This window comes from Blastomyces gilchristii (genome assembly GCF_000003855.2).
Source record: "Blastomyces gilchristii SLH14081 genomic scaffold supercont1.2, whole genome shotgun sequence".
NCBI lineage: Eukaryota > Fungi > Ascomycota > Eurotiomycetes > Onygenales > Ajellomycetaceae > Blastomyces > Blastomyces gilchristii.
Window position 1 is genome coordinate 1,180,573 of NW_003101681.1, and position 22,558 is coordinate 1,203,130.

The window sequence follows — 22,558 nt, forward strand, 5'->3', positions numbered from 1 at the left end:
GGCACCAACAGAAAAAAATACACAGCTACTTTTTAGTGGCAGCGGATCAAGGACAGACTACTCCATACTCCATACAGCTGCTAACTTGGATACGGACAAAATAATAAATCAAATAGCTTAATTGAAAATGGAATACAAAGATAAAAGCAAAAAATAAAAAGGAGAAACGTTGCTGCCTACTTAACCCCTATTGTTCCGCAATATATATGTATGTATAAACACTGTTCTCGGCGTTAAATATTGCATGTAACTTATGTAACTTAACTTTGTCGCTCTCCTCCCTCACTAGTTATATTAAGTTAAGTTAAATAACAACCCTCACCTATTTTACCGCCAACAGGCAACGCTTCTTTTACATCTTACTTGCTGCCAATCTGTGAATTTTCTTCTCTTGTGCCTTCGTGTTGTTCTCTATCAGCTTCGTTCTTCTGCTTCCTCTACCAATCGCTCCATTCCGTGGATCCATCGTGCTGTAATACATCGCATCCCAGAGCAACCCCCGCCGCCGATATAGTCTAAACCATGTCTTCTCTCCCTCCTGTCTATATCGTCGCCTCCGCGAGAACCCCCGTGGGTTCTTTTCTAGGGTAAGTAGAGAGTTTCTAAATAGTTGCAGCATGCATTGCAATGGTCATCGAACAATTCGACTGTTTCTTAGCTATCTCAATATGTGGGGTATGGTGCAACATGCTGACGTTTCGTTGCCCCTCCATCTAGGTCTCTCTCTAGCTTAACAGCACCTCAACTCGGCTCTCACGCCATCAAGGGTAAGTTAATCTACTATTCTTGGTCCAGATTGTATAACCAAAGCTGACTTTGGACCCCGCGCAGCTGCCGTTCAGAGGGTGCCTGCGATCAAGCCCAGTGATGTCCAGGAAGTCTTCTTCGGAAACGTCCTCTCCGCAAAGTAAACAAACCCCCACTCAATCCCATATATCCTTCACATATTATTATTACCTTCAATTGGATGTATATGTATATCATATACTAATTTCATATCTCACAGTGTGGGACAAAACCCTGCAAGACAATGCGCTCTCGGCGCAGGACTCGCTGAGTCCACCGTCTGCACAACAGTCAACAAAGTGTGCGCCTCAGGCCTCAAAGCCATTATCCTAGGGGCGCAGACCATCATGACTGGCAACGCCGATATCGTTGTTGCTGGAGGCACCGAATCCATGTCCAACGCCCCCCATTACATCACCAACATGCGCACCGGTGCGAAATACGGTCACCAAAACATGGTGGACGGTATCATGAGGGACGGCCTCACTGATGCGTCAAAGAATGAGATCATGGGCCTACAAGCTGAAGAATGTGCTGCTGATCATGGCATCACCAGAGAACAACAAGATGACTATGCCATCAGATCATATGAGCGTGCGCAAGCTGCTCAAAAAGCTGGATTCTTGGCTGGGGAGATTGCCCCTATTGAAATCCCCGGTTTCAGAGGCAAGCCCGGTGTTGTTGTTGATAAAGACGAGGAACCAAAGAACGTACGTTTTCAGGAAGCCTTAACTCCGGAATATAACCCATCACTAAGAAAAAATATATACTAACCCTCTCTTCCACCTCACAGCTCCACCCTGAAAAGCTCCGCGCCATTAAACCCGCCTTCATCCCCGGCACCGGCACTGTAACTGCCCCCAACTCCTCCCCACTAAACGACGGTGCCGCAGCCGTCGTTCTCGTCTCCGAAGCCAAGCTAAAGGAGCTCAACATCAAACCCCTAGCCAAGATTCTCGGCTGGGGTGACGCCGCCAAAGCAACTAGCAAATTCACCACTGCCCCCTCCCTCGCCATCCCCAAGGCGCTCAAGCACGCCGGCGTCGCGCAGGACGCCATCGACGCCTTCGAGATCAACGAGGCGTTTAGCGTGGTTGCGCTGGCTAATCTTAAACTCCTGGGTCTGAGCGAAGACAAGGTTAATATGCATGGCGGCGCGGTTGCGCTAGGACACCCGCTCGGTGCCAGCGGTGCGCGTATTGTAGCGACCCTGTTGGGTGTGTTGAAGGAGAAGAAGGGGAAATTGGGATGTGTAGGTATCTGCAATGGAGGGGGTGGTGCTAGTGCATTAGTTGTTGAGTCTTTGCAGTAGGTTTGCAGATGGGTTTGTTGAGGGTGGGGATGAAGGAGAATTATGTCCCTCTTTTTCAAAGCACAAATTCCCTGATAGCCGTCCCCACAAAGTAAGTACACTGACTTACTTTTATTTTTGTGGCACACGCATATCTCTCTCTCTCTCTCTCTCTCTATATATATATATATAAGCCCCCTTTTTTTCACTCGTGGAAAAGAACATTTCACAGACCAATCAATTTGAAATAAATGATTCCTATGTATTGTTTTGTATAGTTTCTCTCATATGGGGAAAACTGTACGTATGCGTGGGACTCATATCACTTGTTATGCAAACTAAAAATTTCCGAAATAAAATGATGGATATAACCATTCATCACTAAAAAATTAACTGACAGATTTCCGCCTACAAGAAAGTATGTATATATATCAAGGTACAAATTTGAAAGGGGGAAGAGTATGAACTAGGCGACAAGTTACATTTATACACTCCACATATAGACATGGATCTGTCTACCTAGGTATATCCATATATTTCCCATCATACAGCCCAGCCTACCCCATCTCCTCCGCTCTCACAGTCAACTCCTCTCTCACCCGCTCCCCAAATACCGATTTGAACACCCCATACTCAGCCCCAACCCTCGTGATAACCTCCAACGGCAGCACCACATGCCCACGTAGCACCGGCGAAATCCGCGCACTAATGTCTATCAACCAGCTCACCTGCGGCAATATCATCTGCGGAAACAGTGCCCGCTCAGGTATCACGCGCCAAATGATCGGACACATCGCCACCTTCAATGCCGTGAGGTACATGAACAAAAGCAGGAACATCGCATTCTTCTCCACCTCCCCCTCCCACTTTGGCCTCCGCCCGGTTCCCGCCCCCGCGCCTCTCACGGATGGCGAGATGATGTAATTTTGGAAACTGACCTCGTCAATGGTGCACAGGACCACATACGTCTTCTGGAACGAATTGAATGCATCGACCCACGCTCGTCGCTGCAATGCCTCGGCAGCATCGAGGATGGCTGCGTGATAGTTCTGGTGACATTCGTGCTGTAGGAGTGGAATCAATGCCCTCAATGCATCCGCAAAGCGCTTGACAACGCACATATTAATGCCCATGTCGATAGCGTCGCCAGGGTCATCGTCGAGATCCTCAGCGTCGTCGTTGCTGGTGAGGGTCAGGTGTGAGAAGCGCGTGCGCGTGCGCGGGTCGAAGCCCTCTTTCAGGCTTAGGAGTAGGGCGTTGCGGTCGGTCGAGGCCTGTTATGGCTGCGATGTGGCCCGTTAGGGGTCCGGAGCCGCGGATTAGAATGAGGAAGTCAGTAAAGCCGTCACGCAGGTGGGATGATTGCGTCATCAGAGCGTAGCAGGTTGCAAACATGGCGTTGAGTTTGGGGATGTTTGGCATGGTGGACGCGGTGGGAAGGCCGGCATGTGCGTGCTCGTCTATTGATTGTTGGAGACCGCGGAGAGCGAGGCCGCGATGGGATAGCATGGTTGAGTAACCGTGCATTTCCTCAAGGCCTGAACCGGCCATGGCGACAAGGGAGAGGTGCATGGCGACAAGGGAGAGGTGCGAGGCGCCCAAGGAGATGATGGCGTGCATAAGGAATTCGTGCTTTTGAGAAGTCAGCTTGGATAGTCATGTATGGGAGGGATGCGAGAAGTTATGGACACATGTATATAAATACACACATATGTGTGTACTGCACATATTTACCTGGTGGGCGAGAAGGGGTATCTCAGTAATCCACACTGTATCACAGCCATCTGGCAAATACGGATAGCCCGCAGTCAAATAATGGTGGAAGAAGCGCATATCGTCCATTGTGAAAAAGGGGGAAACTGCGGCGGCGCGGGAGCTGGCCTGATAGCTAGTGGAGGCAGCATTGGCGGCCTTGTATAGTGCATAACAGGGACATAATTCTTGTCGTTATAATTTGATTGCAGACGACGGTGGGGTTGGTGTGATTGGTGTGATTGTGATTTGAACAGCGAGGGATAAACGCAATCGAGCTGCCTTAACATGCAATTGTCGCATGCTGGTCGTGTTTCGGGGCACTTTTGTATAGATAGAAAAGGTAAGATATACATTCAATAAGAAAATGGTTGAAAATTGTAGAAATATGTCCTGTCCTGTAGGGATGGATATTCGCGTACCTTTACTCTCCGAGCTTTACAGCTATAGCAGCCGGTTCGTTCGGGATTTGGTATGGGGTTTCCTGTTGATGGTCGGAACCGTAGCCTGTGGTGAGGAGTCATTTGCGACATTTGCCATGGTAGTTATCGAGGAAAAAGCTGTTGGTTCTACTCATGCCCGTCAACTGAGTGCGTTATGGCATGTTATATTAGATGCTGCTTTCCTTTCCCGCCCCCCTCCGATATATGCAGAACTTAGCGTATTTGTTCTGACTGAAAAAAAAAAAGACAGGGGCTGGCTTCGGGGCCATTTTCCATTGCCATGTCAGCATTTAAATAGTCTGAGCGGTATCTCCACGCCATGGATAAGTGGACCTTATGGGGCTTTGTAACCTGTCCACTCCCAGACAAGCTCCTCTCTGCCTGGGGGTCGCGGAGGAGAGTCAAAGTTCTGACCTGCACAGCTAGCTGGGTTTTCAAAAGATAACTACTAAAAACGCCCTGTTCAGCTTCTGGCTTCTAGCTCGCCCTCATTCATGGCATTGGTAATCGAATATTCTAGCTGGTGTACTAGCCCGCGTTAAATATTTGATTGTCCTCCGCTGCTGACTCGAGCTGCAACGAAACGCGGGGTTTATGCTTAATCCGTAGTTACAGGAAAGGGTGAAAATTAAGCTTTTTCTTTGCTGTCAGCCGAATGCCAGATACATCACTAACTTTTGATACCGATGGGTGGTGCACAGGATGAGCAAAGTCGGAGTTGTAGTCTCAATCCAATGGATGTAGAACCGAGCCTCAGGGTGAACTCTTGACCAGCAATGATCAATCCTCAACATATGAACCGTATATCACTATATCACATCAATCCTAGCAAGCAACCTTATATTGCAGGCAGGCGAGGGTATATAGATGAGATGGTCTTCATGTCTTTTTCACGAGTGAGCCGGCTCGTGAGCATCCTGGCGCTCCGAAAGTGGCATGCTGACAAGCCAAAGCACAAATTCTTCTTTCTTGAACCACTGACTAGTTGGGCTCTAATTGTCGAGACGCATATTATGTTGGTGAGCAGATTCACTATTCAGTTCAGGTTTTTAGGATAGGGGCCCATGATTATTGGGATAAAAGGTCCGCGGAGCTTGGGGTATATCCCCGTGGCGTTGAAGAATCCACAGCGTGGAGAACCTAGAGTTTCAACTGCCGGCAACATAGGGGCATTTTGCCGGTGGATTGAACTGGATATGAGGCCCGCCATTTTTCGCCTGGCGGAAGATTATTTACTATTTTAACATAGGGCTGGAGCGGTGAGCCTGCCAAGGAGCCATCCGAAGGAATATCAAGGGGTGCTATAGTTTAATCTGCCTCGAAGTTGGACTCCTTGTTTTGGAAAGGGGCCATTAGTGAGAACTTTATGACTGGAATGTAAATTGGTACTGGTACTACATGGTTGAAAAGACATGCGTTGATACTCACCTGCTCAACAAAAGCTCATTGTTTGTGAAGTCCCAACAAGATATCAGATGCCGCCGGGATTGATCAAGCCATCAGGAAACCGGACCCCAAAATCCTTAGGGGGGGATCGGACTTCGATTCCGAACTCCTGGTAAGAGATGGGGTTGGCTGGGTAATACAGCATGCCGAGAGGTATGCGACAACAGGAAATTAATTTAGGAAACGGTCCTAAGCAATTTGCTGTGATCCATCCTTGCCAACGAAAGCCACGGGTATCGCGGGACTTCTGAGAAATTTGTAGGGAGTAGAAGTATAAAAAAGGAGACCGAAAGAGGGGCAAATCATTATCCAATTGAGCAAGTCAATATGTAGAGCAGAAAATAAAAGGATAAAATATGTCATATATATGTATATATCTCTCAGAGGTCTATATGTAAGATATATATGTGGTACAGCGAGAACCAGCCGTCAAAAGTCAACCAGTGGTGCGGAATATTGTTCAAAAATAAGAATGAACGGTTTATATCAAAACAAAAAATAGAAACGAAAATGAAAATGACAAATAACACCAAAAATAGGGACACCCCCATTTTCTTGTCTGCTTTCAAGCAAATGCCCCAACAAGAGCCATGAGCAACGCCCCAGCCGCAGCCGCCATACACGCCTCAACCCTACTCCTCCCCCTCAGAGTCTCATAACTCTTATCACTCAAAAAGTCCTCCGCCAACAACTCCACCAGGCCTGCAAATAGTAGTAACCCACTACTGAACGCATTCGTCATTCCCACCATCAACAATCCCGCTGTACTGGCCGGGTCGTATAGGTTATGTAGACCCAAGCCAATAGCCTGCCCGATGGGCGTGGTGGCACCGTAGGCAAACGCCATAAGCCACGGTTTGGGAGACGATGCGGGGAACAGGGCGGGAATTAGAGAGGCGATGCGCGCGCCCAGCGCGAAGCCTTCGAAGGTCTGGTGGAAAGAGATAGCGACGAGGAGGACGAGGAAGGAGGTGCCAGTGGCAACGCTGAGGGCCATGCCGATGAAGACGCTGTGGAAGAGGATGCCCGCTTCGAGGAGTAGGCATTGTAGGAGCTGCTTTTGCGCGGCGTGGGCGCTTATGGTTTGGGAGGACGGGTGGTGGTGGTTGTGGTTATGGCGGGGGTAGTGGTGGGAGCGGGACTCGTTGTAGGTGGAGGATGTATCTGGGAAAGGGTCTAGCTCTTCAAGGTCAAGATCTTCATCGTCTCCGGCTTGTGTTTCGCTGCCTCTAGTTTTAGGGAGCATTGGCTCACTGCTCCCTTCCTCCAAAGCCAAACCGTGCGGCGATGAAGAGCCTGGGTTGGAGGGAGAATCCTCGTGTGGGTGAGGAGTACTACGGATTTTTCCTAAATGTACGCCCCCGCGACTATCGCCATTTACCAGAGGCATCGAGCTGGTCTCATGGTATTGGGGCCCCTCATCAATTAGGGTATCGTATTCACTGCCATGGACATGTTTTGCACCCCTTAAAGCAAAGAACATCTCGATGGTCACAACGATCATGACAGCGACCATTGCGACTAGGCCAGCGGTAGCTGGGTATCCCTTGTTCCAGAATCTTGGTAAACATGGGTGGGTTAGGGAGATGAAAGCGGTAGGGAGGAGATGGACGAAGGCGGTAGCAATCAACACGCCTGTGCCGAAGTGTCTAGATAAAAAGAGGAAGTGTCGGGGGATCGGCAGGCGTGGGAAGCGACGCGCAATAATCGGGAATGAGCATGCTGGACATAGAGCAGTGTAAATATTAGAAGCATGTAGAACGAGCAATTGTAACGATAACGTGACAAACTAACCAAAGGTACTGAGCACCAAAATAAGTACTAATGCCGCAACGTGCAGCGGAGTGTTATATGTGCCGGTCCTTTCACCGCTGCCGCATGTTGAACCGTCTGGTGCGTTTCCGTCTGCGCTGTCGTCGCCCGCTCTGGTGTCAATGCCAACATATCCCCGCCGTTCCAGCTCCGCTCTTAGAATCGCAAGGGGAATATTCGTTAATGAAGGGCCTAGGTGAAGTCGATAGTTTAGTCAAAGGTTCCTTTCCCACATCGCTATCTATATAGCAATTATGCCATGGACATCTATAGCAGTCCAATATTATAGAAAATGCCGAACCTACCTCCGATCGAAACCCCGGGACCCTTGCCATCACCACGATCACCCGCTGCCAACATAATTACAAGCTAAAGAGATGTTGTTATCGTTATTGCAACCAAAAATCCCAAACTGTTCATTCCGCCAATTTCCATTGCACTTAAGTATGAAGTACTCTGCCGATTCGCGAGGCCACAAAATACGAAATTGAGAAACCCGTTCGACACTTGTGCCCTTCCTCTGTCTTCCTCCAAGGATTTCCGGTGCCTTGTATCCTTTGTCCGCTAGCCGGATGGGCGTACGTAGACGTAGAGGTGGTAATACTCCGTCGAAGAAATATAACAGGAAAAGGTAAGATATCTTGTTCAGCCGTCTCTCGTCATTCGTGTTGCATCCCCCTCCTTTGCGCACAGAGCGAAAAGCGGACGTAAACAGAGGATCGCCTGTTGGATTCTTGTTTCAGGGTTGGTCCCCTGCCCTGCCCTCCTCTCGATTTTGCCTCCACCCGCAATCCGTGTATTTATTTGCGCAGGTCACTGGCTCCGCCCGGCTTGGCTGCGGCGTCGTATCGTCCAGGTAGCGGTACGATCAATGAGGTCGCTTTCCCAGTTGCGCGAGACGAAGACGCAATATAACTCCGTACGAATAACGATATATAAGCTCAGAGTACGGTGCTCCGCGTGGAATAGAGAAAATATATATATATAAATATATACATATATATATCTATAAACAATTAATCCTGGTGGTGTCAAACCAAGCAGACGCACCCATGGAAGAGGACACCGTGCGGAGTAAGTTGCAATATACCTAACCGTGTTCCAGTTTTCGGCCGGAAAAACTCTCGGAGTCGTTTGAAACATCTTCATCTCTCATTTCTGCGAACTACAAACATGGTGATAATGCACATACATGAAGAGCAGATAAATGGAATGCGGAGCACTATCTTTTATTGTCTGAATACTTGGGGTTATACACATTTCTAAGTGCCCCTCACTCTATCTATCTCGCAGCAACCCTGAACCAATGAACGATGTGAGGACCATATTACCAACCCAACCCATTCCACTGTTCAAGACCAGTGAGGACCTCTGAAGAAGAAAAAATATTCCCATGTATCGTGAATGTATATACACTAGTGGCTATTATGACCAAGAAATAAGGAGCAGAAATATCGGAGAGATTTTGAATATAGCATAAAAGGTGGGGCGGCTAACGCATTTGAAGAGAGGAAGAAGAAAAAAAAAAAGTATACAGACATATCAGATCTGGGTCGGAACAGCGGGTCTTCTCTCGCTATTTCGTACGTGTTTCTTCCCTTCATCCTTTTCTTCCTTCTTTTCCATTCATTTTTCGACTTCTTTGCACATGTATGTATGTGGGCGGGATGGAAAGATGGGCGAAATATCCAGCGCTTGGTTTACATGTAGGAGGAAGGTTGCTAAAATGGTGTCCTGTTTGAGAGCAGTTGAAGTTGAGAGGGTGGATGGATAGAGGAGATACAGGGATAACGGACGAGAGACCAACATTGACAATGAACTAGGCTCTATTCAAAATCCCTGCCCATGTGGTTGAGCGTCACTTTTTTCCGATCCAAAGACATGCAGGTCAATGTTTTTCCAACGGATGTTTGACGGGGTATCCAGCAATCAATCGTTTCCTAATTTCTCACAGCTTTATTTCTTGGGTGACGGGAGCTCGCGCGCTGACCTCCCGCAAGGCTGCATATACCCAAAACATGAATAAACACACCTCCTTTTCCAGGAGAACCAAAAAAAGGGAGAGATAGAAAAAAGAGAAAAAGAGGGGAAAAAAATTAATGAAGCGGAGAAAAACACTATGTCCAAACCCAAAAGTAATATATTAGTTTAAAAAAAAGAGGCAGAGAGAAATCTACGACAACACAAACGTCGACGCAGCCGCCACCTCCTCCTGCAACATAGCCTCAACCTCCTTCCCATCAAGCGTCGGCTTAAACTCAAAGGAATCATCCAGAATCTTAATATGCACCGAGCTACCCGCAGCATTAAACACAACAGCAAGCTTCACGGTCTTCCCAGAGGGTCTCTCGAAGAAATGGCTGTCGCCGCCGGAGATGTTGCCGTGCAGGGTCGACTTGGCGCGCATGTTACCCGCGTCGAGAATCTCGAAGACGTCGAACTCGCCGCAGCCAGTTTTCCAGCAAGAGCACTCGGCTTTGCCGTATTGGAGGGTACGGGGGATAGCGGCGTTCAGGATCCAGGCGGCGGGCATGTCTTCGTTCCAGCCGGTTTTGCCGGTGACGGGCATGTCGAATTCGGCAAGGAAGATTTTGTTGTCGCCGTCGAAGCCATCTGGGAGGGGTTTTTTTCATGTCAGTTATGACATATTATTTGGGGCTTGGGGGCCATAAATATCGAGAGAACTTACGATAGGCAACAGTGCCGGGACGGACGGTGCCGCAGTCACCATTGCACGGCTTGTCCGTCATGATGACGATTTCCTCGTTGTCTGGGATCATCTTGTTGCTAAGGACCTTAGGGCTGTCGGAACCCGTGCAGCCGTCCTCGGAGGCATAAGAGAGAGAGTTCCCAAGATCGCTGTGCAAATCAGTCAGTACCAAACAGAAAGAACTAAGGGGGGAAAGTAACCACACCAGTGAGTGGGATTAAGCTGGACAATGAACATACTAATCAAAAACACCAGATCCGTCACCTCCACGATGGTTCAAGAACGTAAGTCCATCGGCGACACCAACTTCAGCATTGTAATAACCCTGGCGTCCCCAGTTACCAGCACCCGGGTTGATGGCCGGGGCGGGCTTCTTGGTCGGGTATTTATTTCCTCCAGCTGGTGGTGAAGCGGGAGCCTGAGTCGGGGCAGCAGGGGCGGCCCCACCAGCATACTGGTTGACCCAGGAGACTACTTGGCCGTTGATGGTGGCAGTGACCATGTCACCAACGGCACGCTTCTCGTTGGCCCGCTTGTGCAGGTGCTGGTGGCCCTGGTGGCGTCGCTCGTGGATGCTGGGTTTCATTTCACGCTTGTAGCGGCCCTCTGGTGGTGCACCGGAACCGGGGCTATAGAAAGCAAATTGCTTTAGGCTGACTGGGCCACGGAAGTGCCAGGAGACCTGTTTTTTTTTTTTTTTTGGTCAATGTCAGTTTTGTTTTTGGAGTAATATACTAAATACATATATGTATATAGTATATGTTCCGCCCCATTTCCCTTTCCGCCGGATTTTTGAAAAGCAGTCATACCTCCTCATTCAATGGCGCGAGTGATCCGCTATACCCCTTTGGCCTGGATGAGCAAGCGCCACCATCCATGCTGACGACCTCATTGTAGGTGCCCGAGGAGCCGAAGTTGGTATAGGTGATGGCCTTGACAGCAGAACAGTACCAGTTCCCACCTAGCACGTGGGCGGTGCCGGGGGCACATGCGTTGGCAGAGACGGTGGAAACAGTGGCAGCCAGCACGGCTCCGACGGCGAACGTGGTGCGCATAATTTATTTATAAATATGTGCGGTTCCTGTTCCAGTTGTTTCAAGGAAACGTGATGCGGAGTGTTTGTATAAGTTTTATACACTGGATGGTTTTAATTAGCTCTAGGTGTCTTTGTTTCTTGCTTGTTAAAAACAAGGTCATCCAGGGTTTGCGGGCGGGACAGGTCTTTAAGAGAATGGAGATTGGAGATTGGATCTTTTTCATGGTAAAGTACGACACAGTTGTTTATATTATAGGGATTGAACAGAATGGGAAACATCATTTTTGTGTATCAGGAGGGGGATTGTAGGTATTTGTATATAGTTCTGGTGGGTCGTTGGGTGTGAAATAGAGTGAATGGTCCAAGAAGGGTCGAATGGTTGGGTTGTGATACGCTGGATAAGCGCCACCTAGGGACAGGATAAATAAAACATGGATTTGGATTCGCTCAAGCCATGAATGGGAACCCAGCCGAAGTAATAGTTGGCAAGAAAGGAAAAGGAGTGATAGGAGTAACACAAGTTTAAGGCCGAAATAGAAAGACCAAAAAAAGAGCATTGATTGTTGAAGATTGTGAGTGAATATGGCAAGTTGTGAATATGTACTGTATACTATTGTGTCTCGTGTCTCGATGTCGCACATACCTTTTTTCTACCTTTTGATATTGTAGATCTGTTCGAAAATGAAAGAAACCAGGTCAAATCAAACCAATTCTCGATTCCGAAAAAAAAAAATATAAAAAATAATAAAAAGTAATGAATATAAATTAAAAACAATAAAGAATGGCTGGGGTTGAATCCGTGAGGAAAACAACGACCGAAAATGAGCGACGAAGAATGAGAGAGGGATTTGGTAGGACAGACAGGATAACAGAGAGAGAAAGGAGAGGAGGAAGAGAGGGAGATCGAAGCCGGCCGGGTTGAGGGCCCACGCCGGGTTTTATTCTGGAAATCCAGGAGGAAATTTGACTCTGGGAGGACACAGGGCCAAGCAAGGGGAAGAGGGGAATAATAATAATAGCGGCTTGCTTGACCCCCTTTTCCCATCCATCCGCCCATTATTCCCACTCTCGCTGTGCACCCTTTTTTAGTATAGGATGGGATAGGGAGATATACAAGCGCCTCTCCGATCGGGAACGGATGAGGATAGCGGCCAACGACTACGACCAACGACTCCACGAGCCGCGAAAGTTCGACTCCTGCAAAATTAACACCCAACTAAGCCCGCTAACATCCCACAAGCTGGACTAGGCAGGGTGATAACGACGAATTGCGCAGGGCCGAGACTCATCCCAGAGACCATCCTAACCTTATTTCCAACCGATTTTCTTTGCAAACTGATGCTCCTGGAGTTCTCTGCCTTTTCCTTGCTTGTCTTCAGGGAGGAGCCCAGGACACAACAAACACTCTTGTGGAACCTTATAAGTTATGGGGCCTTGGATCGGGTCTGCCTCGCGGAGTCGCGGGTTGCTGGTTGGAGTTGAACTTACTTCGGCTGCTTTGTTCCTGGTTATTGGGCGGTTGCTCAGGAGTGCTTCGTGGAACTCGACGGCCGGGAGCGGGACGTACCACGGAGAAGGCACCAGCTAGTTATCCACCAGCAGACCCAGGCAACAAATATTGCTCCGTAGGAATGAGGGGATGTGATGCGGTGTGAGCCCTATGGGATCCATGATAGTTTTGCCGCCTACATGTACGCAGTAGTTATGTCTTTTGTTCCAATTGATATCAATAATCGATAACGGCTGCCAGTTCGCATGACATGTTTCATGTCCGGCTGAGGTATACGCTCTTCTCTTATCTGCTTGGTGGGGATTTCCTGTTTCTATTATTCCTGACTTTTTTGTTCTCGAAACCGCGGATTTTTTTCTCGTGCTCTCGTTTCTTATTTTTACCTTCACATAATAATAATACTGTAATAATGTACTGTACATGTATGTACATTCAAGGCACTCATGCTTGAGAATCTGGCCATTTAGCAGTCGAAACTGTAAAATGAAGGCTGACTGATGGTGAGGAAATTCTGACTTTTCTTTCTGCACTTTTGCTATTCGTAGGGTATTCCTGGGTTGGATATCATGCGAGCCGACTTGTGTTCAAGCCAGCAAAACCAAGATCAGCAACTTTCATGTCTTCCAAGTTCCAACGGCCCAGCTGGCGAAATCTTGGACCCTCTAGCCAGGAACAGCAAGGCACTAGGCTAGGCGCGTTAGAGGGATGTGTTTCGCTTCAACTGGCTTGACAGCCTCGCCAAATCAGCACCGCACCGCAGCACCACTGCACCACAATAATGCTCAGCCATGTTAACTACCACTTGGATTCTTCCGTTGTTTGTTCGATATGACGAAATCCATGTCAGAAGGGGAACAAGCACATGCATGGGCCTCCGCGTCTATTTCAAGCACGAGGCTTGAGTGGTTCATTAGGAATTCTCGGAGCCCATTACCAGGATAGATCAAGCTTCTTTTAGCAAACCCAACCCAAACTCTGGCTGAAGTTATCCATTTACCATAGTTACGATAGTTTGAGTTACCGCACTCTGACAAATCCTATCATAACTTAACCCTCAACTTCTGTTTTATCTGCCATTGCTTCTCTGTGTGCAGGTTCAATTGGCAGTATGGCAGGCAGCCTTACTATCCTGTATAGATTCATCAGAGCACATTATTTCATCACATTAATAAGAGATAGTTATGTGAATATGCAGTATTCTGGAGTCATTGTTAGTTCTATGAAGAGTCACTCTTCTGATCTTTATACATGTACAGAGTAGAGCATGTAGATATAGTGATATTTTGTTTTTCTATTTGAGTAATTCTCTCTGATGATCAGAATCACTCCATGCTCTCTCTGTCAATTTTATTGTTAAATATATATATACTTACTGACAACTATATACTGAAATCTGAAGAACTTGCACAATGCGGACAATGCAGAAAAACCAGGCTGTGACTGAGTGACTGATTTGTATGTGATTTAACCCAAGAGTTTCTCACTCATCTGAGAGATTCTGTGAGAGAAATGATCATGATCATCTAACTATCTTAGAAGTACAGTACATATCTCATTTCTATATCTATTCACCAGTAAAAGAATGAATAATTATTACTAAGCACTTTTCTGCCAATAGCTGGTCTATCTTGAATTCAACACATCTATTCCCTCTCTTAACTGAATTGAAATCAATATAATTGGATAGTTTGTTATTATGGTTCATTAATATTATACATACATCCATACCCATTCCAAACGTGGCCAACTCAGCAAACCTCATCTAAAGTAACTGCTAAACAAGTCTGAAAACCAAAGTAAAAAAAAAGATCCTGTTGATTCGGAGGCGCCTTGGTATCATATTTGGAAACTGTTTGTGTCCGCTGATAGATAAGGAACCCCCACCCAATTTCCTTAATAGCATAAATGCTTAGATGCTATTGTAGATCCCAGCGTGGCCCCCCTGTCAAAATTTTCCCGAAGAAATGGGTGCTCTGTGGCTATCTCCTCGGATCCTACATACTGCATCTTCTCCTCCCGCTGCTAATTCCAGCTGCCAATATTGCTACTATCGAGGTTGGCAGGTGTAACTGAAACGCTAGTGTCGTGGAACTGAATGTCTCCTCTCAAAATGGGTGGGGAGTAGGGTGGGGTTGGTGACAAGAAGGCGAGCTATTAGACCATTTTGGAATACAGAGAGGGGTTGAAATGATAACCTTGTTATCATTTCATTGTGTCATATCAAGTTCGAATCCTGTATAGGTCGAAGGGGCAGGTGCTTAAGAAATGGTTTCGAGAGTTCGTTACACCAATCCATACAAAGGACATCTGCCATAGGTATGGCTTGCACATGTCATCCAGGAATATCCTGGTGGGAAATCCTCTCACGAGGATTAGCCCAAATGCTCAGATAGGCTCGAACTCATTGCTGATGTAGGGCGACATTAACTTCTTGACAAAACAGAGAGCGTAATTTCATCTACTCTTTAACTTGGTCCACCCCCGTGTCCCCTTTGGTTTATGGTTGTTTGTCATGCTGTCATCGGCAAGGTTGTTTTCATCCAGTGTTTTAGCAGTGGCAATGCTCGCGGTATCGCTTAGGACGCCGTCCGTCACAGCTGAAGGGGATTTAATAGCCATCGGAGCAGGTTCTTCTCCTTCCCGGAGAATATGCTTTTGGGAATCTTCGTCCTCCCATTCTGTTTTGTCGAGCAACTCCCATTCTGCACTCGCCATTTCTCCTAGGAGAACAGATTTCAGCTTGTCGACGACCTTAGCTGTGGAAGGCTGCTTCCATTTTCTCATAAATTCAGTTCCTTCCGCGCCTCCAAGGAATGAATGTGCCGTTCCATGAGAATAATGGCCAAGCATTGACAAGGACCTGGTTCGCTGGATAGTTGGTTTGGGGGAATCCTTATCAGAGCCCTGAAGTTTTGCGTGGTTATCCCGGTTTGATAACACTCTAGTGAAGGCTGACGATTGGGATGGCTGTGCAACAAGTAACGTCCACAAGTTACGGCCCATATCATAAACATCCTCCCAGGAGTCAACAACAACATGCAGTCCTTGAGTACGACAAACCCAACAAATGTTCCAAGCTAGGAGCCCAACTCCCTCGAGGAACAACCCATAAGCCGCAGGGTCTTCTTGTGCAAGCTTCGGTAAAGATTTGTTGATATAGAGTGGCCTTGGACGAGGAGGCGGTCTGGTGTCCGTAGTCCGAGAAGCTGTAGGACTCGACGGGGATGATTGAGAAAGCGATGTACCGGGGAATATTGCTTCTTGTGACAAATATGAGGATGATGGCGGAAATATAGTGGGTAGTGGGTAATTTCGATGGGGCAGTGTTATCTCTGCAGGTAGCCTGAGGGAGAGGTAATGCGAAACGAGAACCAAGAGATGGGCGATGTAGGTAAGGGACGTGGTAATGTGGACGTGACTTGCACCTGTACATTTGGCTTAGCAATTGAGGTCAACAGGATATCATTCTACGATACACTTACCGTTCAGGTCCCTGAGATCAACAATACTGACCCCTCCAATGGTGTAAACTGCAACGAGCTCGCCATTTCTCCGCCTCGTTCTCTGGCGCAAACGATAAAGATTGGCAGCCTCGCGACACAGGAAAACCCTAGACTGTGCAGTTTTATTATGCAGATTATTCCATAAGTGCTCGGTTCTCTTGGTGTTATTTTGCACCGTAGCCAAACTTGAAGCTCGTCGGTCTGTCAGTTGATATGTAGCGATTCTACATCTGATCGTCGCTTCTTGAGTAAAGATCTGCGATGGGCGATGTCTTCTCTCCCTTCTCTTATTTCTTCCCTTAATGTAGCTATCTGGTCGAAAATCGCCGATGTCCTCGCGGTCGACTGCGAAGCACGACTTTTGGCTGCTTGGATGGCCCAGCGAGACGAGCGTTGCCGAGATCCCAGGTCGCCTGGGCGCCCATCCTCCATAGGTTCAGCATTATGTGTCTTCTTAGTCACCACTGCAGCTTCGATTTCCTTCCCAATGGCTTCCTTTTCCAATAAAACCCTGGCATGATCGAAGCGAAGAGAGTAGAGCCGGTTACGGGAACACGTCGGGCACAGAAGATGAAGCTGGGAGTTAGGCCCACGATCGCATACGTGGCAGTTCATAACCGGGGATTTCACTAAAGTCTCTTGATCAACTGTCCAACAAAAAATGGCTAACCTCCCATTCTCCCTCCAGTATTCCTCAATAAGCTAGAACCGCAGTTGGTCAAAATGACCGCTAGAAAGGCCACGGCTGTTGAGATCATGGGCAATTTTCATAACTTGGGTGGACAAGAAAGAAGTAGCCAGTGGCTCAACATATATGCTACTTAAAAATATCCATATATTTCCAACTAAATCCATAGAAAAAACAAGAAGCAGGCCGGCCGTAGACCGTACATTTAGATGTTATTTGGTGACTCGAAATGGACGAAGGTGAAGGTGCCTAAAGCGTGCTGGAACCGCTCTGGATGATGTCACCTGATAGCTAAAGACTGTTTGCACTGTTTGCACCTATATTTGCTTCCTGCAAACTCTCCTTCCTCGTGGGCAACGCCTTGCAAGTCACATTGGGAGATCATGTCGACAGTTCAAAAGACGACAAACAGTGGAAGTTATATCAGTATAAGTGGTTATTAGTTCTCGCTGATATATATTGCCTAGGTGTATGGTACGGTACGGGCGTGGCTTAGTCTGAGCAAGCTTTGAAGTCATCGTGACCATCGAGGCATAAAGCGGTGTGCTTTTTAACACAGGGATATCATATCGCCATGTCGAATGACCACTGCAGCTCACCATCGCTTATACCTCGCCCGGTTGCTGTAAATTCAGTGCCCAGGAAAGAAAGCCTAGATGCGGGCTCTAATACTCAAAATCCTGAAACAAGCACAGAACATCTCCGTAAGGATATCGGCCCTAAAACCGAGGATGGAGTAGTCAATGGATATGAGAAATTGGCGCTCTCCCTTCGCGATTGTGACTGGGAACAGCTGCAGAAAAAGTTTACAGATGCGATGGATGAAAGATCCCAGGCAGAAATGGTTCTACAGAGAGAAACTGCCGAATTACTTGAGGTTGGTGCTGTATATTTTCTTCTCCAGAGACACAGTAGACATTAACGATATACGGCAGATGTTCATCGCCTGGTCACAAACGACAGCCTACCGTGATGAAGATAGAGCATACAAGAGGTAGGTTCTGTCCTAAGATACCTCCCGCGAAGACATGAAGAAGCTAACCCATCTATTTGGCAAGGTTCAAAACACGAATGGGGTTTGCCCAGAATTCTGAAGCTAAATTGGAAGAAAAAAAGAAACACTGTATGGTCATGGGCCGCCGGAAAACAATACAATACATACTGACACCCTGCCCTGCAGATGCGAATGTTGTGAGAGCTTTTGAAGATGCTCTTGCACTCCTCCGGGTGGATTAAAAGCAGTATCCTGGATATCCGTAGCTACTCTACTCGAGCATAGTACAGTACGGAGTACACAGGGTTCGATTGGCTTGTTCCGCCAAGACTTTGCCCAAGGTGGCGGCTCACCGCCTTGAGTTATTCTGCCAGTCGACTTGTCTTGTGCTATCCTGACTCTGCAATTGCTTCTGCTTGCTGTTCGGCCTGCTATACTATATACTGTGGATACCATATATGAATTATGGAGAGTAAACCATCCAAAGATGATGCTGCGCTTTTGGAGCGCTTAAACGCTCTAAAACCTTCCACCGTCCAGCTGGGACGAACAACGTTCGTAAACACTCTAGCAGTTTAATCTAGTTGTACAGAATAATGGTTCTGATTGACGCTGTATAGCCTTCCATTTGAACTATCGGACACAGACGTGGACGATCAACCAAGCGTTGATTTGTCTGCACGATTCATTGGCCTTGGTACATCCACTTCGTTTGGAAAATCTGAGCTCCAGCAAGGCGATCTGGATTCCTTTATCAACTCCGGGGATGAAATAGAAGGTTTACTTTCAGACCTCCAGAGCAAGATCTGGGAGCAGTCCCGGGAGGTGGACAACGGGGAGGATGTTGAAAATTTAATCAAGAAATCCAAACAGTTTTTGGATTCTTCTTCTCAGTATAGGGACCTAAAAACTCATCGTGAGCGTCGTCCATCGCAGTCGGGGGCCATCAAAGCAATTGATACCGACCACAGTTCGGAAGATAAAGACGCTGATGATAAAGACGCTGATGATTATCTCCAAAGGGTTCTTGATGAACTAAAAATGGCGGACTCGCCGGGGACAGAGACAGAAGACCTATCAACTCGGTATGCGGCAGGGAACATAAAACAAGCCGTATTAAATACGGAATCGGACACTGAGACAACTAAACCACCACACTCAACCTTCCTAACATCAATCCTTGATCTTCCTTCAACCCCATCAGCACTCCGCTCCCCACCACCTCAGGAACCTCAGCCCAATCCCGACCCTAATTCACCAGAGCTCCCCTCTGCGCCTACATTCGTGCCTGCGGAAAACCCTATCCACATCACTAGCAGCCAACGCAGTCGGCGCTGGAAGGACATCAGTGATAACCTGAAGCCATTTTGGTGTTGTATCTGCAGCGATGATGCTAGCATAAAATGCATTGACTGCGAGCTGGAATTGTTGTATTGCGCTCGTTGTTGGCGAGAGGTGCATGTTGAAGAGGGAGATTCGGAGGAGAGAGCTCATAGGAAGGTTAAGTTTGAGAGGGATAAATCATGATGTTCCGTTTTCTATTTCCTGACGTTGGCTGAGTAGAGTTTTGGGGTTTCATGTTTGATTTTTCTCTGCGATTTGTTGCTTTCTTTCACTACGTTGTACAATTTTTTTCTTGCTAGGTTCAGTATCTGATTCATGTCGATATCCAACGAAAACCTAACGTACGAAATAATGTAGACCACCCTTTTGAGCTCTAGAGCTAAACAATGAGTCAAATATCTGCGTGTTTCTGTACCGCACTTCTGATCCTAGCCTGAAAATACCTTGGGAAACCCAAGCCTAAAACTCTGCCTAATAAATAACTTCCCAGCCAACCAAGTGAAATAACCCATAACCGTACTAGTGAGAAAATTTACATGTCTTCCGCCGCATAATTTACCATCCAACCCAACCTTAAACTGTCCTTGACCAAACCATCCAAAGCTGTATTGTTACTCAGGTATGGGAAACCACATGAGATGATTTCTAGCGTACTATCACATCTCCAAAGTTTGAACTAGTCGCCAACAATACAAATACAAACGAGATTTATCCGAGGAAAGAAGTGCAAGAAATGCTCGGCATATTCAATATTCTCCTTTTCTACCACCGTTTCCATTCATTCACGGGTTCCTCGACCGGCGGAGCCGGAAACTTGGGGCGATCGGCTCGCTCGCCCTGTTATATCTTCCCATGTGGCTCCAAACCTCCTCCCTGTACTTGCCAACAAGCCTTCTTCCTCTGCTTCTTCCACGTCCTCATCGAGTTGCTGCTCATCCAACTTTGGAGTCCGGATTATCGTGGTAAGGAAGATAAGGAGAGAGAATCCTATGTAAAGCGGACGAGGTGTGGTGTGGTTAGTCAACTAGTATTTCACTGGGCTTCTAAATTTTGTGAAAATATAGCGGCCGTCCGGGAAGCATATATTAGGGTTAAGGAATGTATTCACTTACCGAGAAAGACGAATTGCGCCCAGAAATAGACGATACCGAAAACCGTGAAATTCAACGTGATACGGTTCAAAAATGTAGTGACGACCGTGGGTGTACAGATTTCCTTGGCGGAGGGGTTCTCCGCTAGTTCTGAGCAGGGCTTGATTAGGGGTTCAAGGTCAGTACAGTCTGGCTGTTCCCCGGGGTGCTTAGGTGGGTGGTCACAGAAGGTCTGCGGGCCGTACGTTGCATATTGTGGAGCGACAACCATCGAGATGGAGTAATTGAGTGCAAGTGCGATCAGGGTCAGCATCACCGTCGCGATAAGGAGCGCCTGCGGAGACGTGTGGCCTTTTCGGACCTGAAATATTCTGACCCATAAAAAGCGTACTCCTATGGTGGCAATTCCAACGACAGAACTGCAGAAGAAGAGGAGGACCAGGAGGATGAAGAGGATGTAGTCAACCGGAAAAACCTTGGCAGACTGGACAAATACCCAGTTCACCGGATTGAAGATGTTGTTTTTCCCGAGGATATAGCCACAATGCTGTTTGCATACAGAATTCATCACCTTATCGATACTGGTTAGGAGCATAGAGACCCACACCAACATAGCAATAGCAAGTAAAAGAAGGCCACCCAGAAGTTTAAGTGGGCGGAAGACGGCCGAAATCTTAAACCATGCTTTCAGGAGCCAACTTCCCCTTTCCCGGCGAGCTTCCTCTGATAAGCGCTGCCTTCGTCGTAAGGTCCGCTCTTCGCGCACCAAGGAATCGAGTTCTCTTCGCTGTTTCGAAGGTAGTCGATCTGGATCTCCACCGCAGCGGCCTTCCAGCTGGCGCTGGCGTTCTATATTCTCCTCCAGGCGTGACGCTGTGTTGGCACTGAGAGTTGGACTGGAAATGGCTGGAGCCGACTTGATAAAAGTGACGGGGAGCAAGGCCAGGCCGGCAGATGTATACAAGACGTACACCAAAATCCCGATTGTGATGAGCAAACCAAGCGCAAAGGTTAATGCTCGTTCTCCATCTAAAATTGATATGTTAGTATGGCTCTAATTATGCTCATATCTATTATTTTCATAGAAATCTTGAGAGAACGTACGATTTTCTGTGAGCAATTTTTTGAAGTAGTCGAGATCAAAATTTGGCGCGTCCCTGTTTCGTGCCACAGGTACGAAGAATCCAACCAGAAATAGGATAACTGTTAGCAGAATAAAAGCTATAGTGTATTTGAAAGCACCCCAGAATCTTTTCCTCCAACTCTGCAAACCCTCTTCAGTTGCTACTTCATCATATTCTTCATACCAGAAGTATGTGAAAGGCACCACCACTAGACAAAGCACCGCGTCGAGAGAGTAAAGGAAGTAATAAGTAACTGTTAAGGAAAAGGTAATCTTGTCGACCTCATCCTGCGTCGCCCAGGACTTTCGTCTCCCTTCCTTGGGCAAGTTGGTAGAAGACACCAAAGCCACATCGACTGGTAGTAAAAGAACTGTTGCTAGTAAAGCTGTGAGGGTGAATATGCATGCCGTCGTGACAGATGCCGACCTTTCACGAGGGGTCTGGTAGGTGTAAAAGAAAATGGACGCCACGGCGATGAGTATGACAACAACGATCGCATATACTATCCATATCAAAGAAGACTGTAGTAATGCCATATCGAAAAGTTGTACAAAAATTCGAGGGCGGATATATATGGACTCGCGACCTAGGCAAGTAGGCCCAGTTAAAAGTGACTGGCGCGGAGTAGTGCTCTGTTAGGAAGAGTAATCCAAATAGAGATTCATCGAAGGTAGAGAGAGCATGAAAGCAATCATATCTCTAAATTTCCAACAATTCAATATTCCGCATGTTTATGGACCATGAATATCCCATAAAATCTAGGGTGGTGTTCGTTTTTTCGGAACTTGATATCAAGATGGCTGTCGTCATAAAACGCGATATCACGTGCCAATATTGTGATTTGGCATAAAAATAGTTTAGCGTGAAACTCAAATAACTGAAGAGAGGTTCCTGGATGATGCTAAGCCGAATTGGGGAATTTCCCGTCTTGGCCGAGAGCTGGACGAAAATGGAAGCTTCAAATATTCAACGCCAGAGAATAACCTGCGGCTCTACGACCTACCTCACCCATTGCATCTTGTTTGATA

General features: G+C 47.2%; 8 protein-coding genes across 9 annotated transcripts; 3 read left to right on the plus strand and 5 right to left on the minus strand.

Annotated features, from left to right (window-relative positions):
- Positions 1 to 47: 47 nt before the first annotated feature.
- On the plus strand, positions 48 to 3,223 carry BDBG_00986 (acetyl-CoA C-acetyltransferase). The gene is made up of 5 exons (XM_002628032.2): positions 48 to 587; positions 718 to 767; positions 832 to 907; positions 1,007 to 1,496; positions 1,580 to 3,223. Exons 1-5 carry the CDS (start codon positions 523 to 525, stop codon positions 2,096 to 2,098), a joined length of 1,200 nt encoding a protein of 399 aa, XP_002628078.1. The 5' UTR covers positions 48 to 522; the 3' UTR covers positions 2,099 to 3,223.
- Positions 2,635 to 4,362, minus strand: BDBG_00987 (C6 zinc finger domain-containing protein; the record flags this gene model as incomplete). Its single annotated transcript, XM_002628033.2, has 4 exons — positions 2,635 to 3,351; positions 3,812 to 3,958; positions 4,006 to 4,152; positions 4,252 to 4,362. 4 exons carry the CDS (start codon positions 4,360 to 4,362, stop codon positions 2,635 to 2,637), a joined length of 1,122 nt encoding a protein of 373 aa, XP_002628079.2.
- A 1,921-nt stretch (positions 4,363 to 6,283) lies between these two features.
- On the minus strand, positions 6,284 to 7,890 carry BDBG_00989 (plasma membrane zinc ion transporter; the record flags this gene model as incomplete). Its single annotated transcript, XM_002628035.1, has 3 exons — positions 6,284 to 7,440; positions 7,513 to 7,722; positions 7,836 to 7,890. The coding sequence occupies 3 exons, from the start codon at positions 7,888 to 7,890 to the stop codon at positions 6,284 to 6,286; spliced, it is 1,422 nt and encodes a 473-aa protein (XP_002628081.1).
- Positions 7,891 to 8,743: 853 nt separating this feature from the next.
- BDBG_00990 (uncharacterized protein) lies at positions 8,744 to 13,159 on the minus strand. Its single transcript, XM_031720141.1, has 5 exons — positions 11,920 to 13,159; positions 11,050 to 11,377; positions 10,480 to 10,922; positions 10,220 to 10,389; positions 8,744 to 10,143 (listed from the first exon to the last, which is right to left on the minus strand). Exons 2-5 carry the CDS (start codon positions 11,293 to 11,295, stop codon positions 9,704 to 9,706), a joined length of 1,299 nt encoding a protein of 432 aa, XP_031576186.1. The 5' UTR covers positions 11,296 to 11,377; positions 11,920 to 13,159; the 3' UTR covers positions 8,744 to 9,703.
- A 2,081-nt stretch (positions 13,160 to 15,240) lies between these two features.
- Positions 15,241 to 16,904, minus strand: BDBG_00992 (uncharacterized protein; the record flags this gene model as incomplete). The annotated part of the gene is made up of 3 exons (XM_002628038.2): positions 15,241 to 16,211; positions 16,269 to 16,401; positions 16,518 to 16,904. The coding sequence occupies 3 exons, from the start codon at positions 16,902 to 16,904 to the stop codon at positions 15,241 to 15,243; spliced, it is 1,491 nt and encodes a 496-aa protein (XP_002628084.1).
- Positions 16,905 to 17,551: 647 nt separating this feature from the next.
- Positions 17,552 to 18,213, plus strand: BDBG_00993 (uncharacterized protein; the record flags this gene model as incomplete). The annotated part of the gene is made up of 4 exons (XM_031720142.1): positions 17,552 to 17,854; positions 17,913 to 17,971; positions 18,036 to 18,100; positions 18,158 to 18,213. 4 exons carry the CDS (start codon positions 17,552 to 17,554, stop codon positions 18,211 to 18,213), a joined length of 483 nt encoding a protein of 160 aa, XP_031576187.1.
- BDBG_00995 lies at positions 17,868 to 22,310 on the minus strand. Of its 2 annotated transcripts, XM_031720143.1 has the most exons (5): positions 21,511 to 22,310; positions 20,652 to 21,435; positions 20,428 to 20,566; positions 18,938 to 20,302; positions 17,868 to 18,874 (listed from the first exon to the last, which is right to left on the minus strand). In XM_031720143.1, exons 1-3 carry the CDS (start codon positions 22,064 to 22,066, stop codon positions 20,551 to 20,553), a joined length of 1,356 nt encoding a protein of 451 aa, XP_031576188.1. In that variant the 5' UTR covers positions 22,067 to 22,310; the 3' UTR covers positions 17,868 to 18,874; positions 18,938 to 20,302; positions 20,428 to 20,550. The 2 variants fall into 2 exon arrangements, with proteins under 2 accessions (XP_031576188.1, XP_002628087.1); XM_002628041.2 differs by having other exon boundaries at positions 20,428 to 21,435.
- On the plus strand, positions 18,437 to 19,498 carry BDBG_00994 (uncharacterized protein; the record flags this gene model as incomplete). The annotated part of the gene is made up of 2 exons (XM_002628040.1): positions 18,437 to 18,525; positions 18,592 to 19,498. 2 exons carry the CDS (start codon positions 18,437 to 18,439, stop codon positions 19,496 to 19,498), a joined length of 996 nt encoding a protein of 331 aa, XP_002628086.1.
- Positions 22,311 to 22,558: the final 248 nt, after the last annotated feature.

Bases quoted from the DNA above. Each gene is read 5' to 3' on its own strand.
- BDBG_00986 (XM_002628032.2), top strand. From the start codon at position 523: ATGTCTTCTCTCCCTCCTGTCTATATCGTCGCCTCCGCGAGAACCCCC. The intron at 588-717 runs GTAAGTAGAGAG...CCCTCCATCTAG, and splicing joins CCCGTGGGTTCTTTTCTAGG to GTCTCTCTCTAGCTTAACAG. The intron at 1,497-1,579 runs GTACGTTTTCAG...TCCACCTCACAG, and splicing joins AAGACGAGGAACCAAAGAAC to CTCCACCCTGAAAAGCTCCG.
- BDBG_00990 (XM_031720141.1), bottom strand. From the start codon at position 11,295: ATGCGCACCACGTTCGCCGTCGGAGCCGTGCTGGCTGCCACTGTTTCC. The intron at 10,923-11,049 runs GTATGACTGCTT...AAAAAAAAACAG, and splicing joins TCGCGCCATTGAATGAGGAG to GTCTCCTGGCACTTCCGTGG. The intron at 10,390-10,479 runs GTATGTTCATTG...TGATTTGCACAG, and splicing joins GGATCTGGTGTTTTTGATTA to CGATCTTGGGAACTCTCTCT.
- BDBG_00995 (XM_002628041.2), bottom strand. From the start codon at position 22,066: ATGGCATTACTACAGTCTTCTTTGATATGGATAGTATATGCGATCGTT. The intron at 21,436-21,510 runs GTACGTTCTCTC...TATCAATTTTAG, and splicing joins AAAATTGCTCACAGAAAATC to ATGGAGAACGAGCATTAACC. The intron at 20,303-20,427 runs GTAAGTGAATAC...CGCTTTACATAG, and splicing joins GGCGCAATTCGTCTTTCTCG to GATTCTCTCTCCTTATCTTC.